This window comes from Anticarsia gemmatalis, chromosome Z (genome assembly GCF_050436995.1).
Source record: "Anticarsia gemmatalis isolate Benzon Research Colony breed Stoneville strain chromosome Z, ilAntGemm2 primary, whole genome shotgun sequence".
NCBI classification, from domain to species: domain Eukaryota; kingdom Metazoa; phylum Arthropoda; class Insecta; order Lepidoptera; family Erebidae; genus Anticarsia; species Anticarsia gemmatalis.
The window spans coordinates 18,571,269-18,592,820 of NC_134776.1; the positions used below are offsets into that span (position 1 = coordinate 18,571,269).

The following is a 21,552-nucleotide window of genomic DNA, read 5'->3' on the forward strand; positions in this document are numbered from 1 at the left end:
TGTTACCAAAAAGTTTATTCATTACGCTCGAGCTCTCATAATACAAAATAATAAAGTTTGTAGAGGAATAATCAATCACAAACTGTACCTTAGATAGAAACAGTGCTCGTCTGCAGACGTCACATTCATGTTGTATGTGGCCCCACACCTGTTTGACTTGTCTTGACCTTTTTTTCGCTTTCGACTTTCCTCGTGTGTCCGCCTGAACACAATATAAGATTATAGAGCCAATACTTGGGATCTGTTTCCAGTAGTTTCCACATTGTGTGCATAAAATTATATTTTTCAGTGACAGTATTACATGAAATGTTAACTTACCGTGTTCATGAAACACTGGACTCCCATCTCCTGCAACTGTTCTCTATCAACAATTTCGCTAACAAAGTAGTCGTCCACCATGGGCTTGATCTTGTGGAGCTTTAGAAGATCCGTAGTCGGGTCATCGATGATACCTTTTAATAGTTGTTCTATTGAGAACATTGTAGGCTCGCAAGATTCTCGCGTGTCCTGTGATTAAAAAGATTACGTATTACATTATATCATATACCTATTACATATAACGAACAGTAATAAGTCTTTGGTCTCGTTAGTTACCTTGAAAACTTTATTGACTTCATCGAGCCAGCGGCTGGTGGCGAAGTATACGCTTTCAGACACGGTGTAGCCCGTGCTGATGGAGCAGGAGTACGCGCCGGGCATCACGATAACAAACTCCCCGGGATTCTGCTCCAAGCGGTACACTGTCACGCCCTCGGCGCGGAGCAGACTCGGCGGGATCATCGTGATGTCCGACGGCAGCCATAGCGATTTGTTCTGGCACACGGTCGGAGTTAGCTTCTCCACCGCCGTGCGGAAAGCTTTACCATCCGATTCCGGTATGCTGTACCTGTTACGTACAAATTATTGTTTTATTTGATGCTCAATTGAAAAACGACGACAGTGTATGTTATTAGGAAATTACTTACCACACTTTAGTGGGACCTTCGTGTTGGTAGTCGGCCCAACCGACAAAATGTGGGTCTCTGTGCCAGCAGCTGGTAGAAAAGAGCATGCCCAAGTGAAGTGTAGGTACAGTCACGCCGAGCACAGGGCCCAGTGAACGCAGCACGTTAGCTTTGTGGTGAGTTAAATTCTAAAACAAAACACAATTTAAGTATTTGCCATCCTAACAAAATTAAAACTAGGCTGAGAAATAGACATACCTTAAGATTCCATGGACTTTCTCCATAGGGTTCGCTCTTCACATTGGTGAAGCCATACCCTTGAGGACCTGTGTCAATGCAACCAGCATTCGCGACCACGTGGTTGTTGCCTAGAATGACGGTGCGCCAATATTCATCCTCGATTTGTTTTGTTGTCAAGCATTTGTCACCCAAAATATTATTAGAAAGGCTCTTCGCTACCTAAAATAAACAGTTGAATCTCATATTACGTAACAAAACAGTCGCTATTCAATGCGCTAGCTGTAAAGGTTTTCGAGCAGCGCCGGCACACTCGCGTACTCGTGATGAACCCACCTTCCTATATTTGTGCAGGTCCATATGAAGGCCGGGCGTGACGCAGTCCTCGGCGTCTCCGGTGTCATCCTCCTCGGTATCGCTTTCGGATGCCTCCGATTCATCTAATAGCCGCTTTTTGCGGTGCAATGGGTTCATAGCTCGAGCCAGAAGTTTTTGGACTTTTTTGTTCCAAGATTGCTCCACCTTGCGCATACATTCTTGACGCTCCACTACAATTAAGACATGAGTAAGCAAGAATTATAGCTAAATTAATGGAACGTGTTGTATTCACGACCAACATTATGCTGAAGGTAACTTACAAGGAGACATTGTGTCATAGGGTATTAAATATTTGACGTAGATGTTGTCTAGTTTGCGTTCTGTCGTTGGAGTTGGGTTAAATTTCATATCTTCGGCGACTAGCTCCCATTTTCTACGATCTATTACGGTTTCAAAACCGCCGTGTTGTTGCACTGTCTGGTATAGTTTAGGCAAGTTGACTTCTAGGCCATCGATCTGTAAATGACATGAGCATTTAGCACTAATACAAACAAATCTCAAACAACAGATTGATGATTACTTACGATTGGTGCTTTATCAAATTTGACGTTCTCAATTTTCAGAGATAATTTGATGGCACACAGCTCTCTCGCCGATGGACCCCAACGGTTGTACAATCTAGGTATGTATTGATTAGAAGCTTCGAACCGGATATTTTCGTCTGTCTTACACGCTGGAGTGAAAGATGTTGGTGGCATGATTTTACACATGCCATACTTTGACACTATAGTCCATACAGATTCAATAAATGCTATAGGGTCCTGTAAACAACAATACAACATCAACAAAGCATTCCTTACAAAATGAAAGACGGTTCCTTATAATAATCGTATTTGAAATCTTACTTCAAATTCTTCAAGTGTAGGCCATAATACACGGGCATCTTCGATCAGAGTATCTTTCTTTTTTTCTTCCTTCTTCTTCTTTTCCTCGTCGATATTATCTTCCTTTGGACTTGGAGACGACGGACGCGGTGGTGGTGATTTTTGCTGCTTTTCCTTTGGATTAGGCGCCTTCTTGAAAACCGGAGGTGGATCTCCCAAATTTAAACTTAATGTCTCTAAAAGACAGTCGACGAGATATTCATGATCTGTTAATGAAAATTCAAGTCCTCCTCGAGCTTCTGATCGTGGTATAAGGCTTGCGGCAAATACTTGTTTATCGACTAACATACTTGATTTCACAATGATCATTAGATGCGGATGTCTGGGCAGCAATTCTGTAAATATATGTTCATTTGCTTCTAGGCCTAGCCTTGATTCGGGCCTTATATTAAAAGCATGGCGGCTGCCAGTAGGCTGATTATTGTCGTCTAAGAGACATTCAATCTTCTTCTGACGTTTTAATAGAGTAGTAAGCTGCATTAGTTTCGAGATCCTTTCACAAGGCCTACAGATTTTGCATCTCGCAGCAAATACAGGAGCAGGGATTAAACTGATGGCTTGTATCGATTTCCAGGAGCCCGCAATGCAAGCTTCAGTGATCTCGGGAGTATCGCACGAACAGTCGTCGTCACGTCCGTCTGCACCGGTATCCGTATTTGGCGGTCGTGAGCGATCTATCCAGTGTCGAATGCCCACCTCACCGTAATATGAGCGTGCAGTATTGGCAAATGTTGAGCTTCTTTGAGGGCGTACTTCTGCTAAATTTCGACTAATGCCAGGCTGCACTCCGCTAGGGCCAGGTTGGGCTTCACTAGGGCCAGGTCGCACTTCTCTAGGGCCCGACTGCGTTTCACTAGGACCCGGTTGTATTCTACTAGGGCCTGTTTGTATTCTACTAGAGCCCGGCGGTATTCTACTAGGGCCCGGTTGCATTTCATTAGGGCCTGCTTGTCTTGTCTGTGGTTGCTTTGTGAGGCTATCTTGTGATTTGTTATAATGTGACATTTTACTTGTACACCCAATTCCTAAAATAAGTTCAACAATAATTAATATATGTTAAAAGAGGAAAAAACATAAAATTACCTATATTATGTAAACTGTAAAACTTACGATTAAAATAACTTGGTGAAATAGTAGCAATGTCAGCAATGACCATTGGCGGTCCTAAAAAAAAGTATAATTGATGAATTCTTTGATTTTACTCAGCTACTACTACCTACTTCTGCTACTACTACCTACTTCTACTACTACTACCTACTACTACTACCTACTTCTACTACTACTACCTACTTCTACTACTACTACCTACTTCTACTACTACTACCTACTTCTACTACTACTACCTACTTCTACTACTACTACCTACTTCTACTACTACTACCTACTTCTACTACTACTACCTACTTCTACTACTACTACCTACTTCTACTACTACTACCTACTTCTACTACTACTACCTACTTCTACTACTACTACCTACTTCTACTACTACTACCTACTTCTACTACTACTACCTACTTCTACTGCTACTTCTAGACTAAATGTTATATAAATGTATATAAATTACAATTATCTTACCTTCGAGCGTAGCTGAACACGTATCTTCTGTGTTGGCCGTCATATATGGTTCAAGCGGTACATCTAGTTCAGAATGACAATTTGATTGTAGATCAATATCACTCGGAGTATTCATTCTGACTGACGCAGGCAGATAGCTAGTGTAACGTGGCCTGGCAACTGACGGCGTTGAGGCAGCCGTCGTGGGAGCGGTCGGAGGACCCATGTTAGTTGTGACTCCGCCATTATTTGCCTGTGTCGTTTGTTGCCTTCGTTTGTGCAAAGGTTCAACTATTTCATCTCTACAACCGTATTCTACTAATTCATTTCGTAAAGCTGCTAATGTTATGCCTTCTTCCGAAGATTCGTCGGTGCTGGTTACGACTGTGCGCCGTTTCTTAGGTAGCGTCCGTTTCCCACGCCCCAAAGATTGTTTTCGTTTTGAAGCCACTAGTGGAGGAGTCATCCTCTGAGGAGCATGTCTTTCTGACTGTGTTCTTAGCTTCATCACGTGTAAGCTGTGTCTGGTAACGCGGCCTTCAGTGCGTGCCTCAGCGCGTGAATCATTGCGTGCGATACTGCGTGCAATAGTGCGGGCGATAGAGCGTGCGTTAGGGCGTGCGTTGGAGCGTTCGTTGGTGCGTACGGTGGTGCGTACGTTGGTGCGAGCATCAGCGCGTGCGATAGTACGACGCGGTTTCCTTGATGCACGTGGTCTCGGTGCTTCTGATCGTACAGGGGCCACGCGAAGTACACTCATGAGCGGCAACTCAAATGTTGGCGACAGATCAATATCAGGATCAGGAGAGTGCACTTTTCTATTTTTTTTCCGCTGTGTTAACATCGATGTCGATGGTGCTGGCGATGATTTAATCTGATCTCTTGTAAGTAACGGCGATGATGCCTCATTACTCCCATCGTCGCACCTTCTCACCAGTACAACCGGTTGATAGTGAGTGTGCACATCTACAAATATGAATGTAAGTTAATTTAAATGATATTTCGTTTTACTATCTGATTGTTATATAAGTAAGAACTACGACTCTTAACTTACTTTGAAAACACACGACATCTAATAAATTAGTGGCCGACATACGGTTAACATAGACATTGGTTTCCTGATTCGGTGGCGGTGGTTCCCTGCGCTCAGGCGGGGGCGGAGCCGGTGGAGCGGCTGGGGCCGGCGGCGGAGGCAAGTGAGCGCCCTGCGCAAATTTGCGCTGGGCGGTCACTTTCCTCGTCGTCCTATTGCAAAGAAAAAACACTCAAATTGAGAAAACAATCTGGCTTATAAACATTGTCGCATTAGCAAATAATTATTATCACTAGCATATAATACAGGCATACTATACTGTAAAATCATTACAACGTTTTTAAATCCCTTTATTGGAGATTGAATGCTCAATACACGTGAATTGCCAGCTAACATATTATGTATAAAAAGCCACGTTTATAATAAATTGAACCCATTAATGTCCCACTGCTGAGCAAGGGTCCCCTCCCGTAATAAGGGAGGGGTTAGGCCTGTAGTCCACCACGCTGGCCAAGCGCGGGTTGGGGACTTGCATGCCCTCAATAAATGAATTAAACAAATTTTAGGTATGCAAGGTTTCTTCACGATGTTGTTGGAGCATGTGATAATTATTTCTAATACACACGTAACTTCGAAAAGTCATTGGTGTGCTGCCTCGGGCCCGAACGTGCAACCACTTGCATGGGAGGTATCATCTTATACCACTCGGCTATCACTGCTCTCTCTCCATGTTTATAAAATATATAAAATTGTATTATACCCAAAGGATGGCTCTTCACCAAGTCTACTAATCGCCAGCAGTAAGGTATGTGCACGAGCAGAAAAAGAAAGCAATGATTCGCAGCTGCTAATAACAGAAAAGCAACAGCCTATAAATGAGTTCGTCCTACATCTCCCTAGCTGTTGACTTCTTTGTCAGAACAAAGAATGATCGTGAACAAAATTGGATATACAAATACTAACATACGAGTTTGAACTTTGTGTATTGTAAAAACGACGCAAAATCGGTACATTTATATGATATGATCAAATCCGCACTAAACACTTTCTTCTTAAGCGGCAAGGACTTGTGGGAACCAAACAGTTTGTAGTACTTAGAATATATTGGCGTAAGTAATTTTCATTGATAATAACTTTTTAATAGTATCATGGAAAAACTAGGAGACACCTAATTATCTATATTACACATTTCGTTGAACAAATTTTGAGATATACTGCGAACTAAAATACATTAAATAAACAAGTCATGCAAAAGTAATCTAAACCCATGCCTTTGCCCGGAGACATGATTACTGAACATCTCGAGACCAATACTAAAATATAGGCTAGAGTGGTCTTTTAATATGTGACGGCAAATTTAAATTTGTTATGTTTCAACTACGTGCTACTATAGTATTATAGGTTATAAATGCCTATATAATAATGGCATCGTGAGCAAGGATCCGTGCAACTACGTGTGTGACTAAAATGCCTTGTAATAGGGAATTGTACTATATCCTCTAAAATTGACAAAATGGTTTAACTTGCACCTGACATAATGGTAACAGGCATAAAACAAGCAGCCGTTGAAAAATTTATTCAAATACAATATTTGATGTCATATAAAAAAATTAAAAATTCTAGTCTCACTAGGGGGCGGGTACTATAAATACCAACTCTACCGTACCAGCTAGATAAAGCACTGGCCCCCGGTTTCTTAGGTACATTTAGCGGTAGTTTATCTATTCAATAAAGTTAAATACATATAAAAAAACGCTATTAAATAGATAAACTACCGCTAAATGTACTCAGAAACCGGGGGTGGGTCGAATAAAATGTGCATTTGCAAAGGTGAGTTAGTTCGCAGGTCGTGATAAGCGTTAGTTCGCAAGCATTACGTTGTACATTTCGCTATAAAGCGCGGATAATAGTGTTGCAGGTTATCTCTAATCGATGGTTATGAATACTCACATTTCGACAGATTGCCTCTCGTGAGTTTTTAAGTTATTAAATTTGTAGTTTTATGCATCTTTGTTTTGCTGGGTAACCCCCATGCATATAATATGTATCATTTCTATATTCGATCTGCGAGTACTGGCATATAAGTCATCAACTTTGCCATTCCATTTAATCATCGGTTAAAATCTGTAAATTCAAAGATCGAGCTCAGTTCGAGATCTTTTATTTCTAATATAACAATTTTCATTGATATACTCAAATTCTAAGCTTTCATTTATCTTTACCTTTGGATAAATCGATGACAATGCATTGAGTAAATTACTGGAGGCGAACCCCTATTGGAATTGTTGTTGTTTAACTAAACAATAATCAAAAACATAAATATTAATTTTCGTAACTACATTTTATTTTATAAGAAGTCAGCGTTGAACCTAACTTAAATTAGTTGATTAGAGCAAATTTTAATAAGGTATGAAGTAGTTATTGTCAAAATCTGCACAATTGACCGAACTAGTCTACTTTGCTGGAATCCAAAAAATAAAACTAATCATTATATTTATTGCATTAATCGGTTGGAGTGTAGCAAAGGGTGTGCAAGGCGACTAGGACAGAAAAATTTTCGAAAATTTTCAAAAATGTTATATATTGTAATTCTTTTGCTTTTATCGTATAGATTGGCTAAAAATAAGCACTTTTTGCCCCTTGAGTTTTTTTGATCCGACCCACGGTTTGCCGACAAAATGGGTTTGAAGTTCTCTCGTTACTATAGGAAGCTGGACTTGACTCGACGAAAATTAAAATGTCTCAAAATGTTGCTGTTTTTGGTTTTTATCGTATAGATTGGCTAAAAATAAACACTTTTTATCCCTTGGAATTTTTTGATCAGATCAACCGTTCGCCGACAAAATCAAAATGAAAGTCCAAAAACGGAGTTAAGTTTAAAATCTTAGAAAATGAAGTCAAGATGACCTCAGATTTTCAAAATCAGTAAAACTGACATTCGCGAAATGAAGTCTACAAACGACTAAAATTCAATTACTTCCAGACTACATTATATGTAATTCGTTATTGGAATCATGAGACAATATGTCAATACGATCAATTTCCTTTAATCCAAGACTTACTAAAGGCAGAAAAGAAAAGTCTGACTTAAAAGTTGAAACGGCAGACTTAACTATGCAGAACAAGTCTAGCCGAAGCCTCTCAGCATCATTCAAACGATAGATACTATTAATCGATGATATTAATCGATGATATTAATCGATGATATTAATCGATGATATTAATCGATAACTAACTCCGTCATTTTCTAATAATTAACAACCAAAAATAACTTATATTTTATTGCTTATAAACGAAGAGCCCTAAATAGCATCTTTTTCTTTGCCAGGTTTTAGCTTATATATATGATCGCCACGATAAGTCTTTTATTTATTGATAAGTGTGTAAGGTCCTCATTTTTCTTAAATGAAAAGCGTAATTTTTCTATTTTTAGTTAACAAAAACCAAAGCGAACTACTACCCACGACTACATCGAATGTAAAATTTAATTCAGTCCCTTCAAAAAGGATTGCAGTAGGAAGCATAAATCAATACTGCCAGACAGCACCTGTACCTAACGCGGTGGTGTAGCGCAGAGGATGCAGCCTCCCTCACCTAGCCGGCTAGGTACCGAATCAAACGTTATATACCACAGTCAGGGGGTAGGCAGGGAAGGGCGATCCCTCCACTATCGATTGTCCGCCATGATGGTCTAGACGTACTCTACCTGAATGTGTATAGTATAAATATACAGCAAGTCTGTATCCGGGGGTGAGTTAATTAATTTGTCGGAAGCTTTGTGCACGTCGGTAATATTCTGGTAGTACTTCAAACAAAATGTTATACATAAGTCGCTCCCCCTTTAGCCCCCACGTCTAGACATGTTCTATATGAATGCATAGATTTATCGAAGCCTCTGTTTCGGGTGGAAGTCCATTGATTTATCAACTCACGATGGAGTTTCAGAGGGCTGAGGGATGGTTTGATAATGCGTCGAATGGACCCCTACAGACATGTACATTGTTGAGCGTAGTTTATGTATAAATAAATTTTCCGAAATACGTGCGCCCGTGGCGGCACCCTTTTGATGTGGTTTTAATTTGATCCCCTGTCTAGACATGTCCTATACGAATGTATCTATTGAGTTATTCGGGTGGTAGTCAATTATATTAGTATTTCGCGTGTGTAGTTTTATTTACAAACCGCCTTTGAAAGAGTCTGTGATGAAAATTGTACATAGAGTATACTGCCCCCACACGTGGAGGCACCACGTCTAGACTTGTTCTGTCAGCCTAAGTTGTGATTTCGGGAATATTAGAATAGAATTGAGATAGATAGTCTAAATATTAAATTCATTAAAAAAATACGTATTTTTATTTAATTTTTCGTCGGGTTTAATCGGTCTATCTCTTGCAATTTAAAGTTGCTTAGATTTGAAATGACAATAAATTACTATCTTTATAATTTTATAAATGTAATTAACGGAGAAAAATCCTAAAATGAGATAAACCTTATACTTATTACTATACGATACCATGTACGAACTAATAAAAGTTTAGTAAGGAATAGAGTCGTTAGCCTGTTTATAACTTAAATCAGACTTGCCTCTGTGGCGCGGTCGGTAGTGAATCCGACTGACTGCCGATCATGAGATTTCGGGTTTGATACATGGGTCGTGCTAAGAAATATTGGCAACTACCTGCTTCTTCTACAGTTTATTATGCGACCGCCTAGGTTGAACCGCCCTAAAATTTTCAGGTGGTTGCATGTTAAACTGTAACCACACGGCTAGCCACTCTCACGGATAATCGCTTGAGCGTGGGGTTGACTAGTACTGAATATTGCTAAGCAATATGGTTTCACCAAGCCCTAAATTATATCTCCCTACCTACCAGTTCTTTGTTTCGTCAACGTTCGATACCTGAATAATATTTAGTTAAGAAAACTATTTAGATGCATTTTCCATTATTCTTTTACTGTTACGTTAAGTTTGAAACATTTCTATTTATCTATATTACTACCTTAGCTTTTGAAATTGAAATTAATGTTAGAATGTAGATATAAATACGAAAGATAAATAATATTAAAGGAAAAAAATTAAGTCAATTTGGCAGTAGTTAAATGACAGATTCTGTTTTTGGGGTGACCTTTTCTTTCTAATCCGTGAAGCTTAAATCTTTAAAATCTGATTGACATATGCTTCAAAATTTGTAATTTTGTCTAAATTGATAATATTTTTCAATTTAGAATATTTTTTGCAGTCAGAATTTTGTATATGCATTTGAAACATGATTCTTAAAATTTATCTGTGGACTTATTCAAGTAAATACCCATATCAAATAATAACTTAGTTTTACTGTTTTCTGAAGCCGCAGTTAATAACTTCAGCAGATTTTTTCCTTAGTTTCATCTATGATTTTTAGTCAGATTGTAATGATCTTGAAGTCATATTTTGATAACTAGAAATTTTACCATCAAAAAGTGTTCTAAAAAATTTCTGACTTAAAATTTAGAATTAGTAAAATATTAGACATGGTTATTACAAAAACGTTCTAACGTTTTTTTAACAATACATGTTATGATCGATGTTTTTGAGACCGAGAATTTAGTAAATAAAATTTTATAAAATAAATAATAATAAGTACGGTATTCAATATAAACAATTTGAGAACCTTTATATGATCACTATTAATGTTTGCCTTTATCGGTTTATTTTCACTATCGTACCAATTTAAAAAATCTCTTCGCCAATTCAAAGCTACATTTTTCTAAGGTTTTTTTTGGATTAAAAATATTTCGTCTCTGTGACAGATTTTTCTACGCAAAATCTTAATTTTCCCATTATGTGTAATTTTCCCGGGGTAAAAAGTAGCCTATGTCATTTCTCGCGTATCTAAATATCGTCCTACCAAATCTCATGCAATCTCAATTGGGTGGTTCAGTAGTTTAGGCGTGATTAAGTAACAGACAGACAGACAGAGTTACTTTCGCATTTATAATATTAGTATGGATTTTATTGTTTTGCTACTGAGTTAGCCTATTTCTAGATCGGTTTTAAACTTTGGCTACTGGTAGTTAGTCCTTTTATAGATTTTTTTTTGGCTGTTGACTATTTATAGACTATTTTTATTTTATAAGCTCCTGAGAATTAGTCTAACTCCTAGACAAGATATTTTTTATAGCTATTGAGTGTTAATCTTTTTCTGGATTAGTTTTTATTTCTGGCTACTGATAGCATAGTTAGTCTATTCCTAGATTATTTTTATATTTTGGCTACTGAGATAACTACTGAAAGTAAGTCCATTTCTAGATTTGTATAATTTTTTGGCTACTGCGAGTTAGTCTATTTTTCAAAAGCTTAATCATTTACTAAAATACAATTATTATCTTCAAGTTTAGTCGATCGCAAACAAAGCTGATTTAGTCTTTGTTGCGCGGAATATTTATAGTTCCCGTTTTCTTTTTACGAACTTGTAACTAATCCGCCTTGAAAGAGGATTCCGAACAATAGTTTGGATTTGAATTTTGACAATTAAACAGTGAACCGAAAACATGTTATGCACGTGTCCTAAGCAACATTTTTTTAATTTTAGATCTTATGTTCTACCACATAAGATACATTTTTATTTGTCCAACAGAAAGCTTAGGGTGAATATTTTGTAATTTTAATATAGCTCTTAACTTGTATGTTACAAGGTTCAAGTCGCAGAACGTTTTGGTTTTGACAGTTGCTGCGCAAATCATAATAGAACCGCGTTGTCCGATCTTTCAATTGATTTAAATGTTATTATTTTCGCAGTTTCTTTGTGCAATGCAAAACTACTACTAGCATTTGTTGATAGACTTTTCAAAATGTTTAGTTTTATAGGTATCTCGAGGCAATCAATGATGTAGCTAAGTTTTGGTTAAAGACCTTTTTTACTTGGTTCGATAGTTTGAAATACGGCTCGGGCGTATGAATAAGTGAGAGAATAATAGTACAATTAAGTTAGGACCCAAAGATCTATAATTTTATTTTTGCTGAGAAAAACTTCTTAAAACCCCTTAGGTCGACCGCTAGCTGAGTGGCATATTAACAACTCTTAAGCCATATGGGAAAAGGCAAAATTTATTTGTAATTAATAAATAAGTAAGTGTTTTGGAAGATAACTTGCTTGAAAAGCTTTTTAATGAGTTGAGGAATTTATTTATGAAGCAGAAAATATTTTTTTGAATTCAGAAAAGTTTCGAAGTATCTTCGACTTAAGGGACAAAGAATTGTTTTTTTACTGATAATGGATTGTTGCTGTCGCATAAATATGAAAAACAAAGGTTTGAGCATTATGAGATTCAAAATATTTTAAATGTCAGAGCGTTAAATGGCCAAGTCTAGATTTTCCTAGGGTTGGGTGTTTCCTGGGCGAGGCCGGGGTCATGTCAATGGCCGTTGCACATGCGCAAAAGTGCAAGTCTAGACTTGGCTGGGCTGCATCGAGCGGCTGCCTGCATAGGTGCGCGTGTGTGGGGTGCGCGAACTGAGAGGGGGTGGAGGATATCGACGCGGAAATGCAACCTATATACAACTCATCCCATGAAACATTGATTTTTCAAAATTTTATATGATTGAATACGCATTTCCGAGCGTTTAAATGTAAAGAACAAACTTTTTTCTAGTCTTTAATATAACTACTTTATTAACTCTCCCAATCAAAAGTTAATTATTCCCAGTTAATTTTGATACAATTGAACGCGAATTTAGCACAATACACATGATCATAAAAAGGTCCCATTTTACAAAAGTAAAATACGTCATAACATATTACAACATTTTAAATTAAATACTTAATATAGTAATTTATATATAAATAGTAATTGTATACAAAAAATAAAAATATAGTTGAATTTAATACATAGTTATAAAAGAAGTTTAAGATTTAAACATTAAATTACATAAAAAACATTTAAGATAACAATAAATTAACACTATAAACAAAAATAAAAAATATGATTTGAAAGACAATAGATAGATAAATAGATACATATCAATAAGAAGATGGTCTCACCATAGTCTCTTGCGTTTTCGGCGGCGCGTCATGCTAGTCCAGCAGCCTCAGGACTGGAGCCACTCACTCACTCACTAGCCGACAGACGGGCTGGCTAAGGCCGGGGCCATATCGGCAGCCACCCGACCCAAGCCAGCAGAAACCGTGAACTTGTTCTGCAAACGATCGCGCCCGGTCCCGAAATGAACTAAAGGGGCGACGCGCCCTGACCTTTTATACCCTACGGGGAGGGGGAACGACGCTCCTGCCACGGCGTCGGTTGCAACGAACAAAAATATATCTGTCTCGCTCTTAGCGTCAGTTTCGACCCGTGCACCGGCTAGGCTACCTGGGGATGCACTAGTACATAGCACAAAGGGTGTGCAGATGTGTGTGTCGGCGTCTATATAGATCGAGCCCCGGGCGGCTGTTGCCCAGGCAATACCAATACTGCTAAGCTCACCTTCCACCCCAATTAGGGGGTGAGGGATGTATTCGAGGGGATCGTATATTTGTTATTATTATAGACCTATTCGGAAACTAATTAGTCTGTGTTTACGTTGGTACTCTCTAATGGTTTGGTACTTGCGATGTGGCGTCGATAGATTCATGGTATTTTGTGTCTTAAGGACTGATTTCGAGTGATTGTATACACATTTATTACCAATTGGTCTAGTTTTCTGGACAGGAAATGAATAAGTTTCTTCTGACCATCTTTTAAAATTTACGCACATTAATGATCCTCAATATGTACTTGAACAGATATATTAATTAAATAAAAAAAAATTAAGTTAGAACCTACTAATTAAAAAATGTTTAACAACTTTAGGAGACCATCGAGAATCAAATGAGTAATTTGAAAAAAAAGCAAATATATTAAATTTTGTTTAAGCATACTTAGGAAAAAAAAATAGTTTGGTAAAAGTTTTCACCATACGATTCTATTTGAACTGATATTTTATCCTAAAATTATTTGAGGCTATGAATAGAAGTTAAAAAACGATCAGTATTTTATTCCCTGAGGTCCATTATGTTCAAATCGTAAAAAAAATAATCGATAATCGTGCTTATTCATCACTAAATCCTCATCCTGTCAAATTACTACATAAATCTTGAATAAAAAAATCTAACTATTTTAGAAGTTACGCACAGTTGCGACAACAGACCACGTGAGAGCACTAGACAAGAAAGCTAACGTCCACATAAAATTTTACATTGTACTTCCGATTCATGATGTTAGCTAGTCTAAACAATAACATAAAACTACACTACAATAATTACAACGACCAAAATATATTCTAACTCTTCGCAAATCTTGATTTGTTGAACTTGAACTCATAATTGTTGCGCATGAAATGTTATGAAGCGCTGAAAACAACGCGGTTGCTATGGCAACGTGACTCGGCGAGATCTTGACAGCAGTCACGTGTCTCAAAGAGTGCTTATGCTAACCTGTTGAACCGTAGGCCTGTATCAAACGGTATAAGAAAAGCCGGCCGGCGGAAAGTGGCCGGCTCATTGAACAAATACCCATTAGTATTGTGTTATAATTATTTTTTTATAAGACAGTTCTTTTACTACCGTGTCGCGAAGACTTTACGGACATACATGACACTAACACCGATTTTTTACGGGTCTCGAGGCGACCCCTCATCTCCGGAAAGTCCGCGCTAAAGGTTGCTTGTCACTGATCGTTCGATCAGTAAGCATTTATAGATCACAAAAATATTTTCAAAATGATAGAGTACGCGCACTTAAGCAAATGTAGCTATAGACACGACCACCTCGTCCGATTCTACCCACTGCCTACCACCCTCGCTACCTATTAGTATTATAAAAACATTTTTCGAGATAATTCTGTTCAAGAGCAAATAAAAACACCTAAATCGCAGACATTCAATTCGCAGAATGTCTACTATCGCAAAATTTTCCCCTGAAACGAAATTCTCTTATCTCGAAAGTTTATTGATCCCTCACCTTTTAAGGAGAATTAAGGACACTAGACAACAAAGAAAACTTAGAAAATACTTAAATAAGTCTAACGTTTCATCAAAACAATAATCGTGCTGTCTGTAAGAAGAGAAAGTCTAAACCTGTTATATATTGGATTTTAAATGAAAACAAATATTTATCTTTGTTTATTAGGCTTAGAAATAAAATATGCAACAGCGTCGAGACAAAGAAAAAGACGAATTGAGAGAATTTTATTTTTTTATAATATGTAGTAATTACGATTAAGTATCATTTAAACTTGGAATATTACAAGGTAAAATCGGAAAGCCATTTTTCCGTGCTCTTTCAATCATTGCTTTTAAATAGATAAATATTTTTTTATTAGCCAAATTCTGTCTGTGAAAGTTAAAAGTGCTAGTTATTCATAAAAATGTTGAACATTCTGAGCACAACTGGCGTCGACTAGTACATTATTATGATCGTATTAAAAACTTGTGGTTAAAGAACATTGTTGACTGAAATTACGTATAACCACTAGTTATTTTATTGATACGAGTAAAACTAAACTAATGTTTCTAACAGTACAATCAATAAATCTACATTTTAAACTAATTAAACTATCTACTCGTTAGTCTTACCCCCGGTTTCTGAGTAAATTTAGCGGTAGTTTATCTATTCAATAGTGTTTTTTTTTTTTGTATGAGTTTTAACGTTATTGAAAAGATAAACTATTGCTTAATGTACCTCAGAAACCGGGGGTGAGTCACTCTAAGTACTCAAAAATCTTGTTTTCAATAAGAAAATAATTATTGAATCGCTTTGTTGTTCAAAATCCATATTATGTAGTGCTTATAACAAGAAAGGGAAACAAGGCTGAAGCTCTGGCGTGAAAGGCATCCACCTCCATCTGACTTTATACAGCCAGCCGAGCATCTTCCGCCTGGACACGGCCGGCAATGGCCTGTCTGGAAGTCCCTTAACCGATTGCGAGCTCAGACGGGCCGTTGTCGAGATACTATGCGCAAGTGGGGTTTAACCAATCAAGGTGGCTGTGATTGTGGTGCCCCATCACAAACCATGGCACATCTACTCCAATGCCCTCTCTGTCCCACAACCTGCACAATTGAGGACCTAAACTTGGCGACGGATAAAGCAGTTGAGGTTGCCAGGTTCTGGTCAACAATTGTTTAGGTAATCCCATGGTGAGTCGTTGACACGATAGAAGAAGAAGAAGTGCTATAATATGGATTTTGGAGTCTTTCTTACCCCGGTCTCTGAGATGATTAAGCGGTAGTTTATCTATTCAATAGCCTTTAAGTTCATATAAACATGACAGTTTGAATAGATAAACTACTGCTAAATGTGCCTCAAAAACCGGGCATAAGTCTGTCTGCTATGTTTACTCATGAAATTCAGCAATAAAATACTTGTAAATCCAGGATTTAAAATATGCTACTTATTTTACCTAATGTCTACGCAAGTGCTAATCAGCTAAAATTTGCTATGTACTTATATATATATATATATCTATTGCTAACTAGACTACCGAAAATAATGAAAAAATATTGAATACATACTTCTTATTCTTAGTATTCTTACGCCTGTTAGACCCGAAGGTGAAGCAGTGCAGAAACGTATGAAAAACAAAAAAATATATAACTAAATAAGAAAGAAAAACATTTATTTTCATTATTAATGTTCAGTAAGAATTCGTTCCGAAAACATCAGTACGTATCTCACGAACATAAGTTCTCGTACATCGTGTAAACATAAACAAAATATTGTCAAATTGGAAAATAAGAATTTGAATTCGCGTCTAGACAGATTTTATTAAGTTCGTCAGGAGGGAAATATTTCAAAGGTAACCCGGAGATTACAACGTCGCGTCGCAAACTTGCTCTGCATTAACTATCTCGAGATCTAAGTTAAGCATCGAAGTACATACATAAAATCCTTTTTGCCATGAAAGGACGGCATAAACCAAAGGCCTCCTTTGGCGTCTGTATTTACTTGGTAAATGCATGCATGCATGCATATGCATCTTGTCTGCCTCCTTTTCTGACATTTCTATATACTTTTATAAGTTTTCCTATCAAAATATGTGCAAAAATAAACGTTATAGATGGTCAAAAACATAATATATTAAAACAGTATACAAGTGTTGTCAAGTGTATTCATAATAGTATCTCATGGGAGCTAAATCCGTTACAGACAGTTGCTGTCAATCAAAAGTAGAAAATAATAGGTCTAGACACCCAGACCCCTATAAATAATATACAAAAGATCAGGTTATAGGTGTTTTTGCACAAACAGATTAACCTTGGTCTCATAATAAGATGAACAAACGTTAAATTCTCAAACATTTTGTACAAAGACATGAAACAAGGACAACCACTCGTTCTGTTAGGGGAATGTTCCCACATAATAGCCTTATTCAAACATTTGTTATAGTAAGTACACATTGAAATGTATCTGTATTATTTCAAAACAACGGTAATACATTCACGATGACCAGTTTATTTGTCGGTGAGAGAAAGAATTAACGAATCGGTCTGCGATAAAAGCTGCAGCTTCACCTGCGTCAACGACTCAGCGTTGATGTTGAAACTTGCGCCTAGATGTGTTTCTAAGGCGTTAAAAATCACAAGTGATTAACTATATCAATAAGAGAAGACTAAAAAAGTTATTCGCTAACCATCAGATAGTACTTTTTGTTGTGCTGTAATAAGATTATTACGCAATCCGTGAGTTTCTTTTCAAGAGCTTTTCCGAAACGATTAGGATTTTAAATATCTGTAAAGTATTATGAAGGATAATTTGAATTGAATTGATGACACCTTACGGGAAACAATGCGGACATTGAAGTGTTAGTATTAAGAATTGTTACAGCTTGAGTATCATACTGCCGACCTCTAACTATAATGCCGTTATCTACAAAAACAATTTTGTGGATAACGGCATTTTGTTTCGAGATATTCGCGAAAAGGCGCGAGAAAAGATATATGCATTGCTGTTTCCAGATGCTGCTAAAGATATTTCAAATCGCAGTTTTCAGATAGTTACGAAACAGCATTGCATATTTCTTTTCTCGCGCCTTTTTATCGAATATTTCGAAACATTGTTTTTGTAGATAACGGCATTATAGTTAGAGGACGGCAGCATAGTAAATAGCGCGCTATTATTCTTAACCCCTATTTGTATCTTTCTGTGCAAAATGTAAAGTGGTCTTTATACCGTTCATTGTGAAATATAGATATTGGAAACAAATACTGTAACCCAGAAAATGTAGTGCCTATTCTAATGAGGTTTAAAACACGATGAAATTAATAAAGACACCCCTCATAAGGTAGAGGAACTTATTAGAGAAAAATATCAGCGAACATCCAAGTGAGTATTGGTAAGGTAATTCTAGTAAAATATTAATTAATGATCGTGGCAACCTAAACCCTGCGAAATTTTATTCAAATCAGTTCAGCCTAAAATGTGGAAAGAAGAATACAACACTACCAAATCACAATAAATCATACATATTATTATATTGTGTTTTTGTGATTGTATATATGTGATTTTGGGTCAAATAAGTGGTTCTATAAGATATTTTGTCTCTCAAAGAGCCCACCAATGGGTTTACACATTTACAATATTAGTACGAAATTACGAATAAGGCGCTGTCTCCACGAGCGAGAGAATCGCGGCGATATTATCGTCGTGCCACATATTTCTATACACTCTCTATGGAACCGTCTCCACACGGCGATAATATCGCCGCGATACGACGAGTGTCAACGAGCGTGCGAAACGTCAATACATCGTCGCTAGTCGGCCGCGACAAGCAGCGAGTCCGCCGCGCGATCGCGACGAGCGCGCTGTCAAATGCAGCGTCATTTATTTTCAATGTTGGCTCTTGTTTCGAGAAGCTTTTTAAACAAGGAAAACGCGGGAATACCGTTACGAGTCGCCGCGGAATCTCTGCGATTCCGTTACGACTCGCGACGATACGCGGCGGAATTATCGCTCGTTCGTGGAGATTGTCCGACGATACAAAGGCGGACTCGTCGCGATTCTCTCGCCCGTGGAGACAGCGCCTTACATTATGCTTGATATAACAAAATAATAGCTATCATCTTTCAAGTGACGATAGGGTGCAGTCTATCATATTAAGACTTATTTAAGTTTAAAAATAAGAATGTGAGAAGGGAGATGAAGGATGTTAGAAGGTAAACTGGCGAGCCGTTCAACCAATTGTAAATAAAATGGTCTTTTATGTGGCTATTATATGTCATTTGGTTTGTCAATGATATAAAAGGATGCTCAATACAAGGGTCGCCAAGACGGCCCGATTTTCCAGTTTAAAATGCAATGTCTCGTTGGGGTTAATGCCCTGGTTAATCACGTATCTCAGTTCACAACTGCACATCAAAAAATTCGTTACTATTTAATCAACAACGCTGCTTTGATCTAATGTGTCAATCACTATAATGTAAGAGAGAACTCAATATAAAGTGGTTTTTAAATAGTTGTCGATTGAAATACGTGATAATCTCCCTGATGTACGGCATCTCATACCTGTGGTATTCTGTTTATTCAAGACAAAGATTTAGTAATCAATGTTTTTCTTTTGAAAGCTAGTGGTGAACTTTTTTTGGCAATGCTCTCTCGCGGATTCGAAATATGAGTTACGATGACTTTTTTAATAACCTATAGTCTAGTTTTTGGTAGCAAATAACACGCTTTTTAATCTAAAAAATACTAATATCCCGATTCCTTCGAATGCAAATGTTCCGATCAAACCAAATAGACACTTTTTATAACTCCTTGATTGAATTTTCGAATGATGAGAAATGTTGCAAATGGCCAACCGGACATAGGATCGTCACCATGATAATTAAATAATGAGTAATAAAGTACATACATGTAATACTAAAAACGGGGGAACAAGGCGCCATAGGTCTTTTGCCGCACACGTGTCTTTTTTGGGAATCCGTGCCCAAATGGTAAAAACAGGACGTAATAACTGAGACTTCGCTGTCTGTCGATAGGTTGTATCTCATAAACCGTGGTATTAGAAAGCCGAAATTTCTAGATTATGTATTACTGATGACGCTTTAAAAAGAAATACTAAAAACCAGAACAAAATAAATATTTAAAGAGATTCCCGGTCCTATACATCGCAAACGTATTTTTTTGTTTGATTGTTTTATATTAATATCAATAATGACTGCAAGGAGATACTTGAAATATTTAGAGAATATGTATTTATATAGTTACTTTAAAAATAAATAACGAAATTTAAAAAACCTATGTGAGCCGTAACACAGACGTATTTTTTGGCAACTACAAGGCGCTTGAAATATTCACGGAATACGTATTTATAAATTAATATGGATGGAACGGAACCCTTCGTGCGCGAGACCATCTCGCACTTGGTCAGTTTTTGAAAAGCGTTGTTGAAGGGTGAATTGTATGGATGGTGACCCTCGAAGGAAAGACTCGATAGCCAGTATTTTGCGCACACTATTTTACAAATTAGGCATCTTTAAACTAAAAAACCATATTTTAACTTTATCATTTTCACACCTTGATTTATTCGAGTACTACACAACTTAGTTATCGAAATAACGCCACTAATTTTATAATAAGTAACATAACATTAAATTATGTATGTCTTTATAGTGTCGTTTTAGGAATTTCCGTTTAATTTTCATAGAGAATCTTTTGATGATAAATCATTGATTTATGATTAAGATATTTCGCAAAAATTTCAGAGACAAAGATGACATTTTATACCACACTGTAGTTGTAAGCAAAGGTACAAGGTAAGGTAGGGCACTAGGTATATTATTTTTCATTACATATTCATTTTAAACATTTTCTTCATAGTAACAAACATTGTTCGTAAACTAGAAAAATCACCTTCAATAATGAGTTCGAGGACAAAATAAGAAGCCTGTCAATCCTTGCGGCCTCATTAAACAACAAAGCACCCATTAGTGGAGTCTCTCGTCTCTAACATTGAATACAATCACTGAATGACACCTCTCTAATAGGTCCTTGTTTCATCAACATTGTTATTCTTAACTAAAGGGCTCTAGCGACAGCTTTTACCTAACAACTGCGTAATTTCATCGCGAGCTTTCGATTCTTTCTTTTAATAAAGAATTCTTAATAATTAGCTAGTGAGTAAGGTGTAACCGCTCATTATGTGAGCATAATATTGGTTAAAGAAGGCAAAAAATTCCTTTCAGGTGGCTTCAATGGTCTTAGCGGTAGTGTATGCCGCTGCTGATCGCGAGATCTGGGGTAAAAGTCCCTAGAGAGTCAGTGTCACTGAGATTTACTAATTTTCATTAGTAAGTTTTCTCGAACCTACACTCTCGGTTATAACACGCGTAGTGATACAGTCGCGCAGCAAATGAAAATAGAATATACGACAGTTATGCTTATTCAATTATTTTTTTGTTCAAGACTAAAGGTAACTTTTAAATTTTCCGTTAAAAGATCGATATAAGATATCCGTGCAATAGGATTTTATTATACTGAGACGACAGAGTCAAGAATCATTGTTG

At 37.1% G+C, this 21,552-nt stretch overlaps 1 protein-coding gene across 2 annotated transcripts in view; it reads right to left on the reverse strand.

The window, feature by feature from the left end:
* Jarid2 (Jumonji, AT rich interactive domain 2) overlaps nucleotides 1-21,552 on the reverse strand; it is a 51,147-nt gene that overhangs the window by 20,899 nt on the left and 8,696 nt on the right. The window contains exons 2-13 of one of the 2 annotated variants that reach the window (XM_076134563.1): nucleotides 5,055-5,245; nucleotides 4,022-4,966; nucleotides 3,554-3,607; nucleotides 2,405-3,468; nucleotides 2,084-2,320; nucleotides 1,820-2,015; nucleotides 1,518-1,729; nucleotides 1,203-1,403; nucleotides 966-1,132; nucleotides 595-886; nucleotides 319-507; nucleotides 89-202 (exon numbers count right to left, since the gene is read on the reverse strand). In XM_076134563.1, coding sequence (XP_075990678.1) covers nucleotides 89-202; nucleotides 319-507; nucleotides 595-886; nucleotides 966-1,132; nucleotides 1,203-1,403; nucleotides 1,518-1,729; nucleotides 1,820-2,015; nucleotides 2,084-2,320; nucleotides 2,405-3,468; nucleotides 3,554-3,607; nucleotides 4,022-4,966; nucleotides 5,055-5,245 — 3,862 coding nt within the window. The remainder of the gene's footprint in view (nucleotides 1-88; nucleotides 203-318; nucleotides 508-594; nucleotides 887-965; nucleotides 1,133-1,202; nucleotides 1,404-1,517; nucleotides 1,730-1,819; nucleotides 2,016-2,083; nucleotides 2,321-2,404; nucleotides 3,469-3,553; nucleotides 3,608-4,021; nucleotides 4,967-5,054; nucleotides 5,246-21,552) is intronic. The other variant, XM_076134564.1, reaches the window with a different exon arrangement.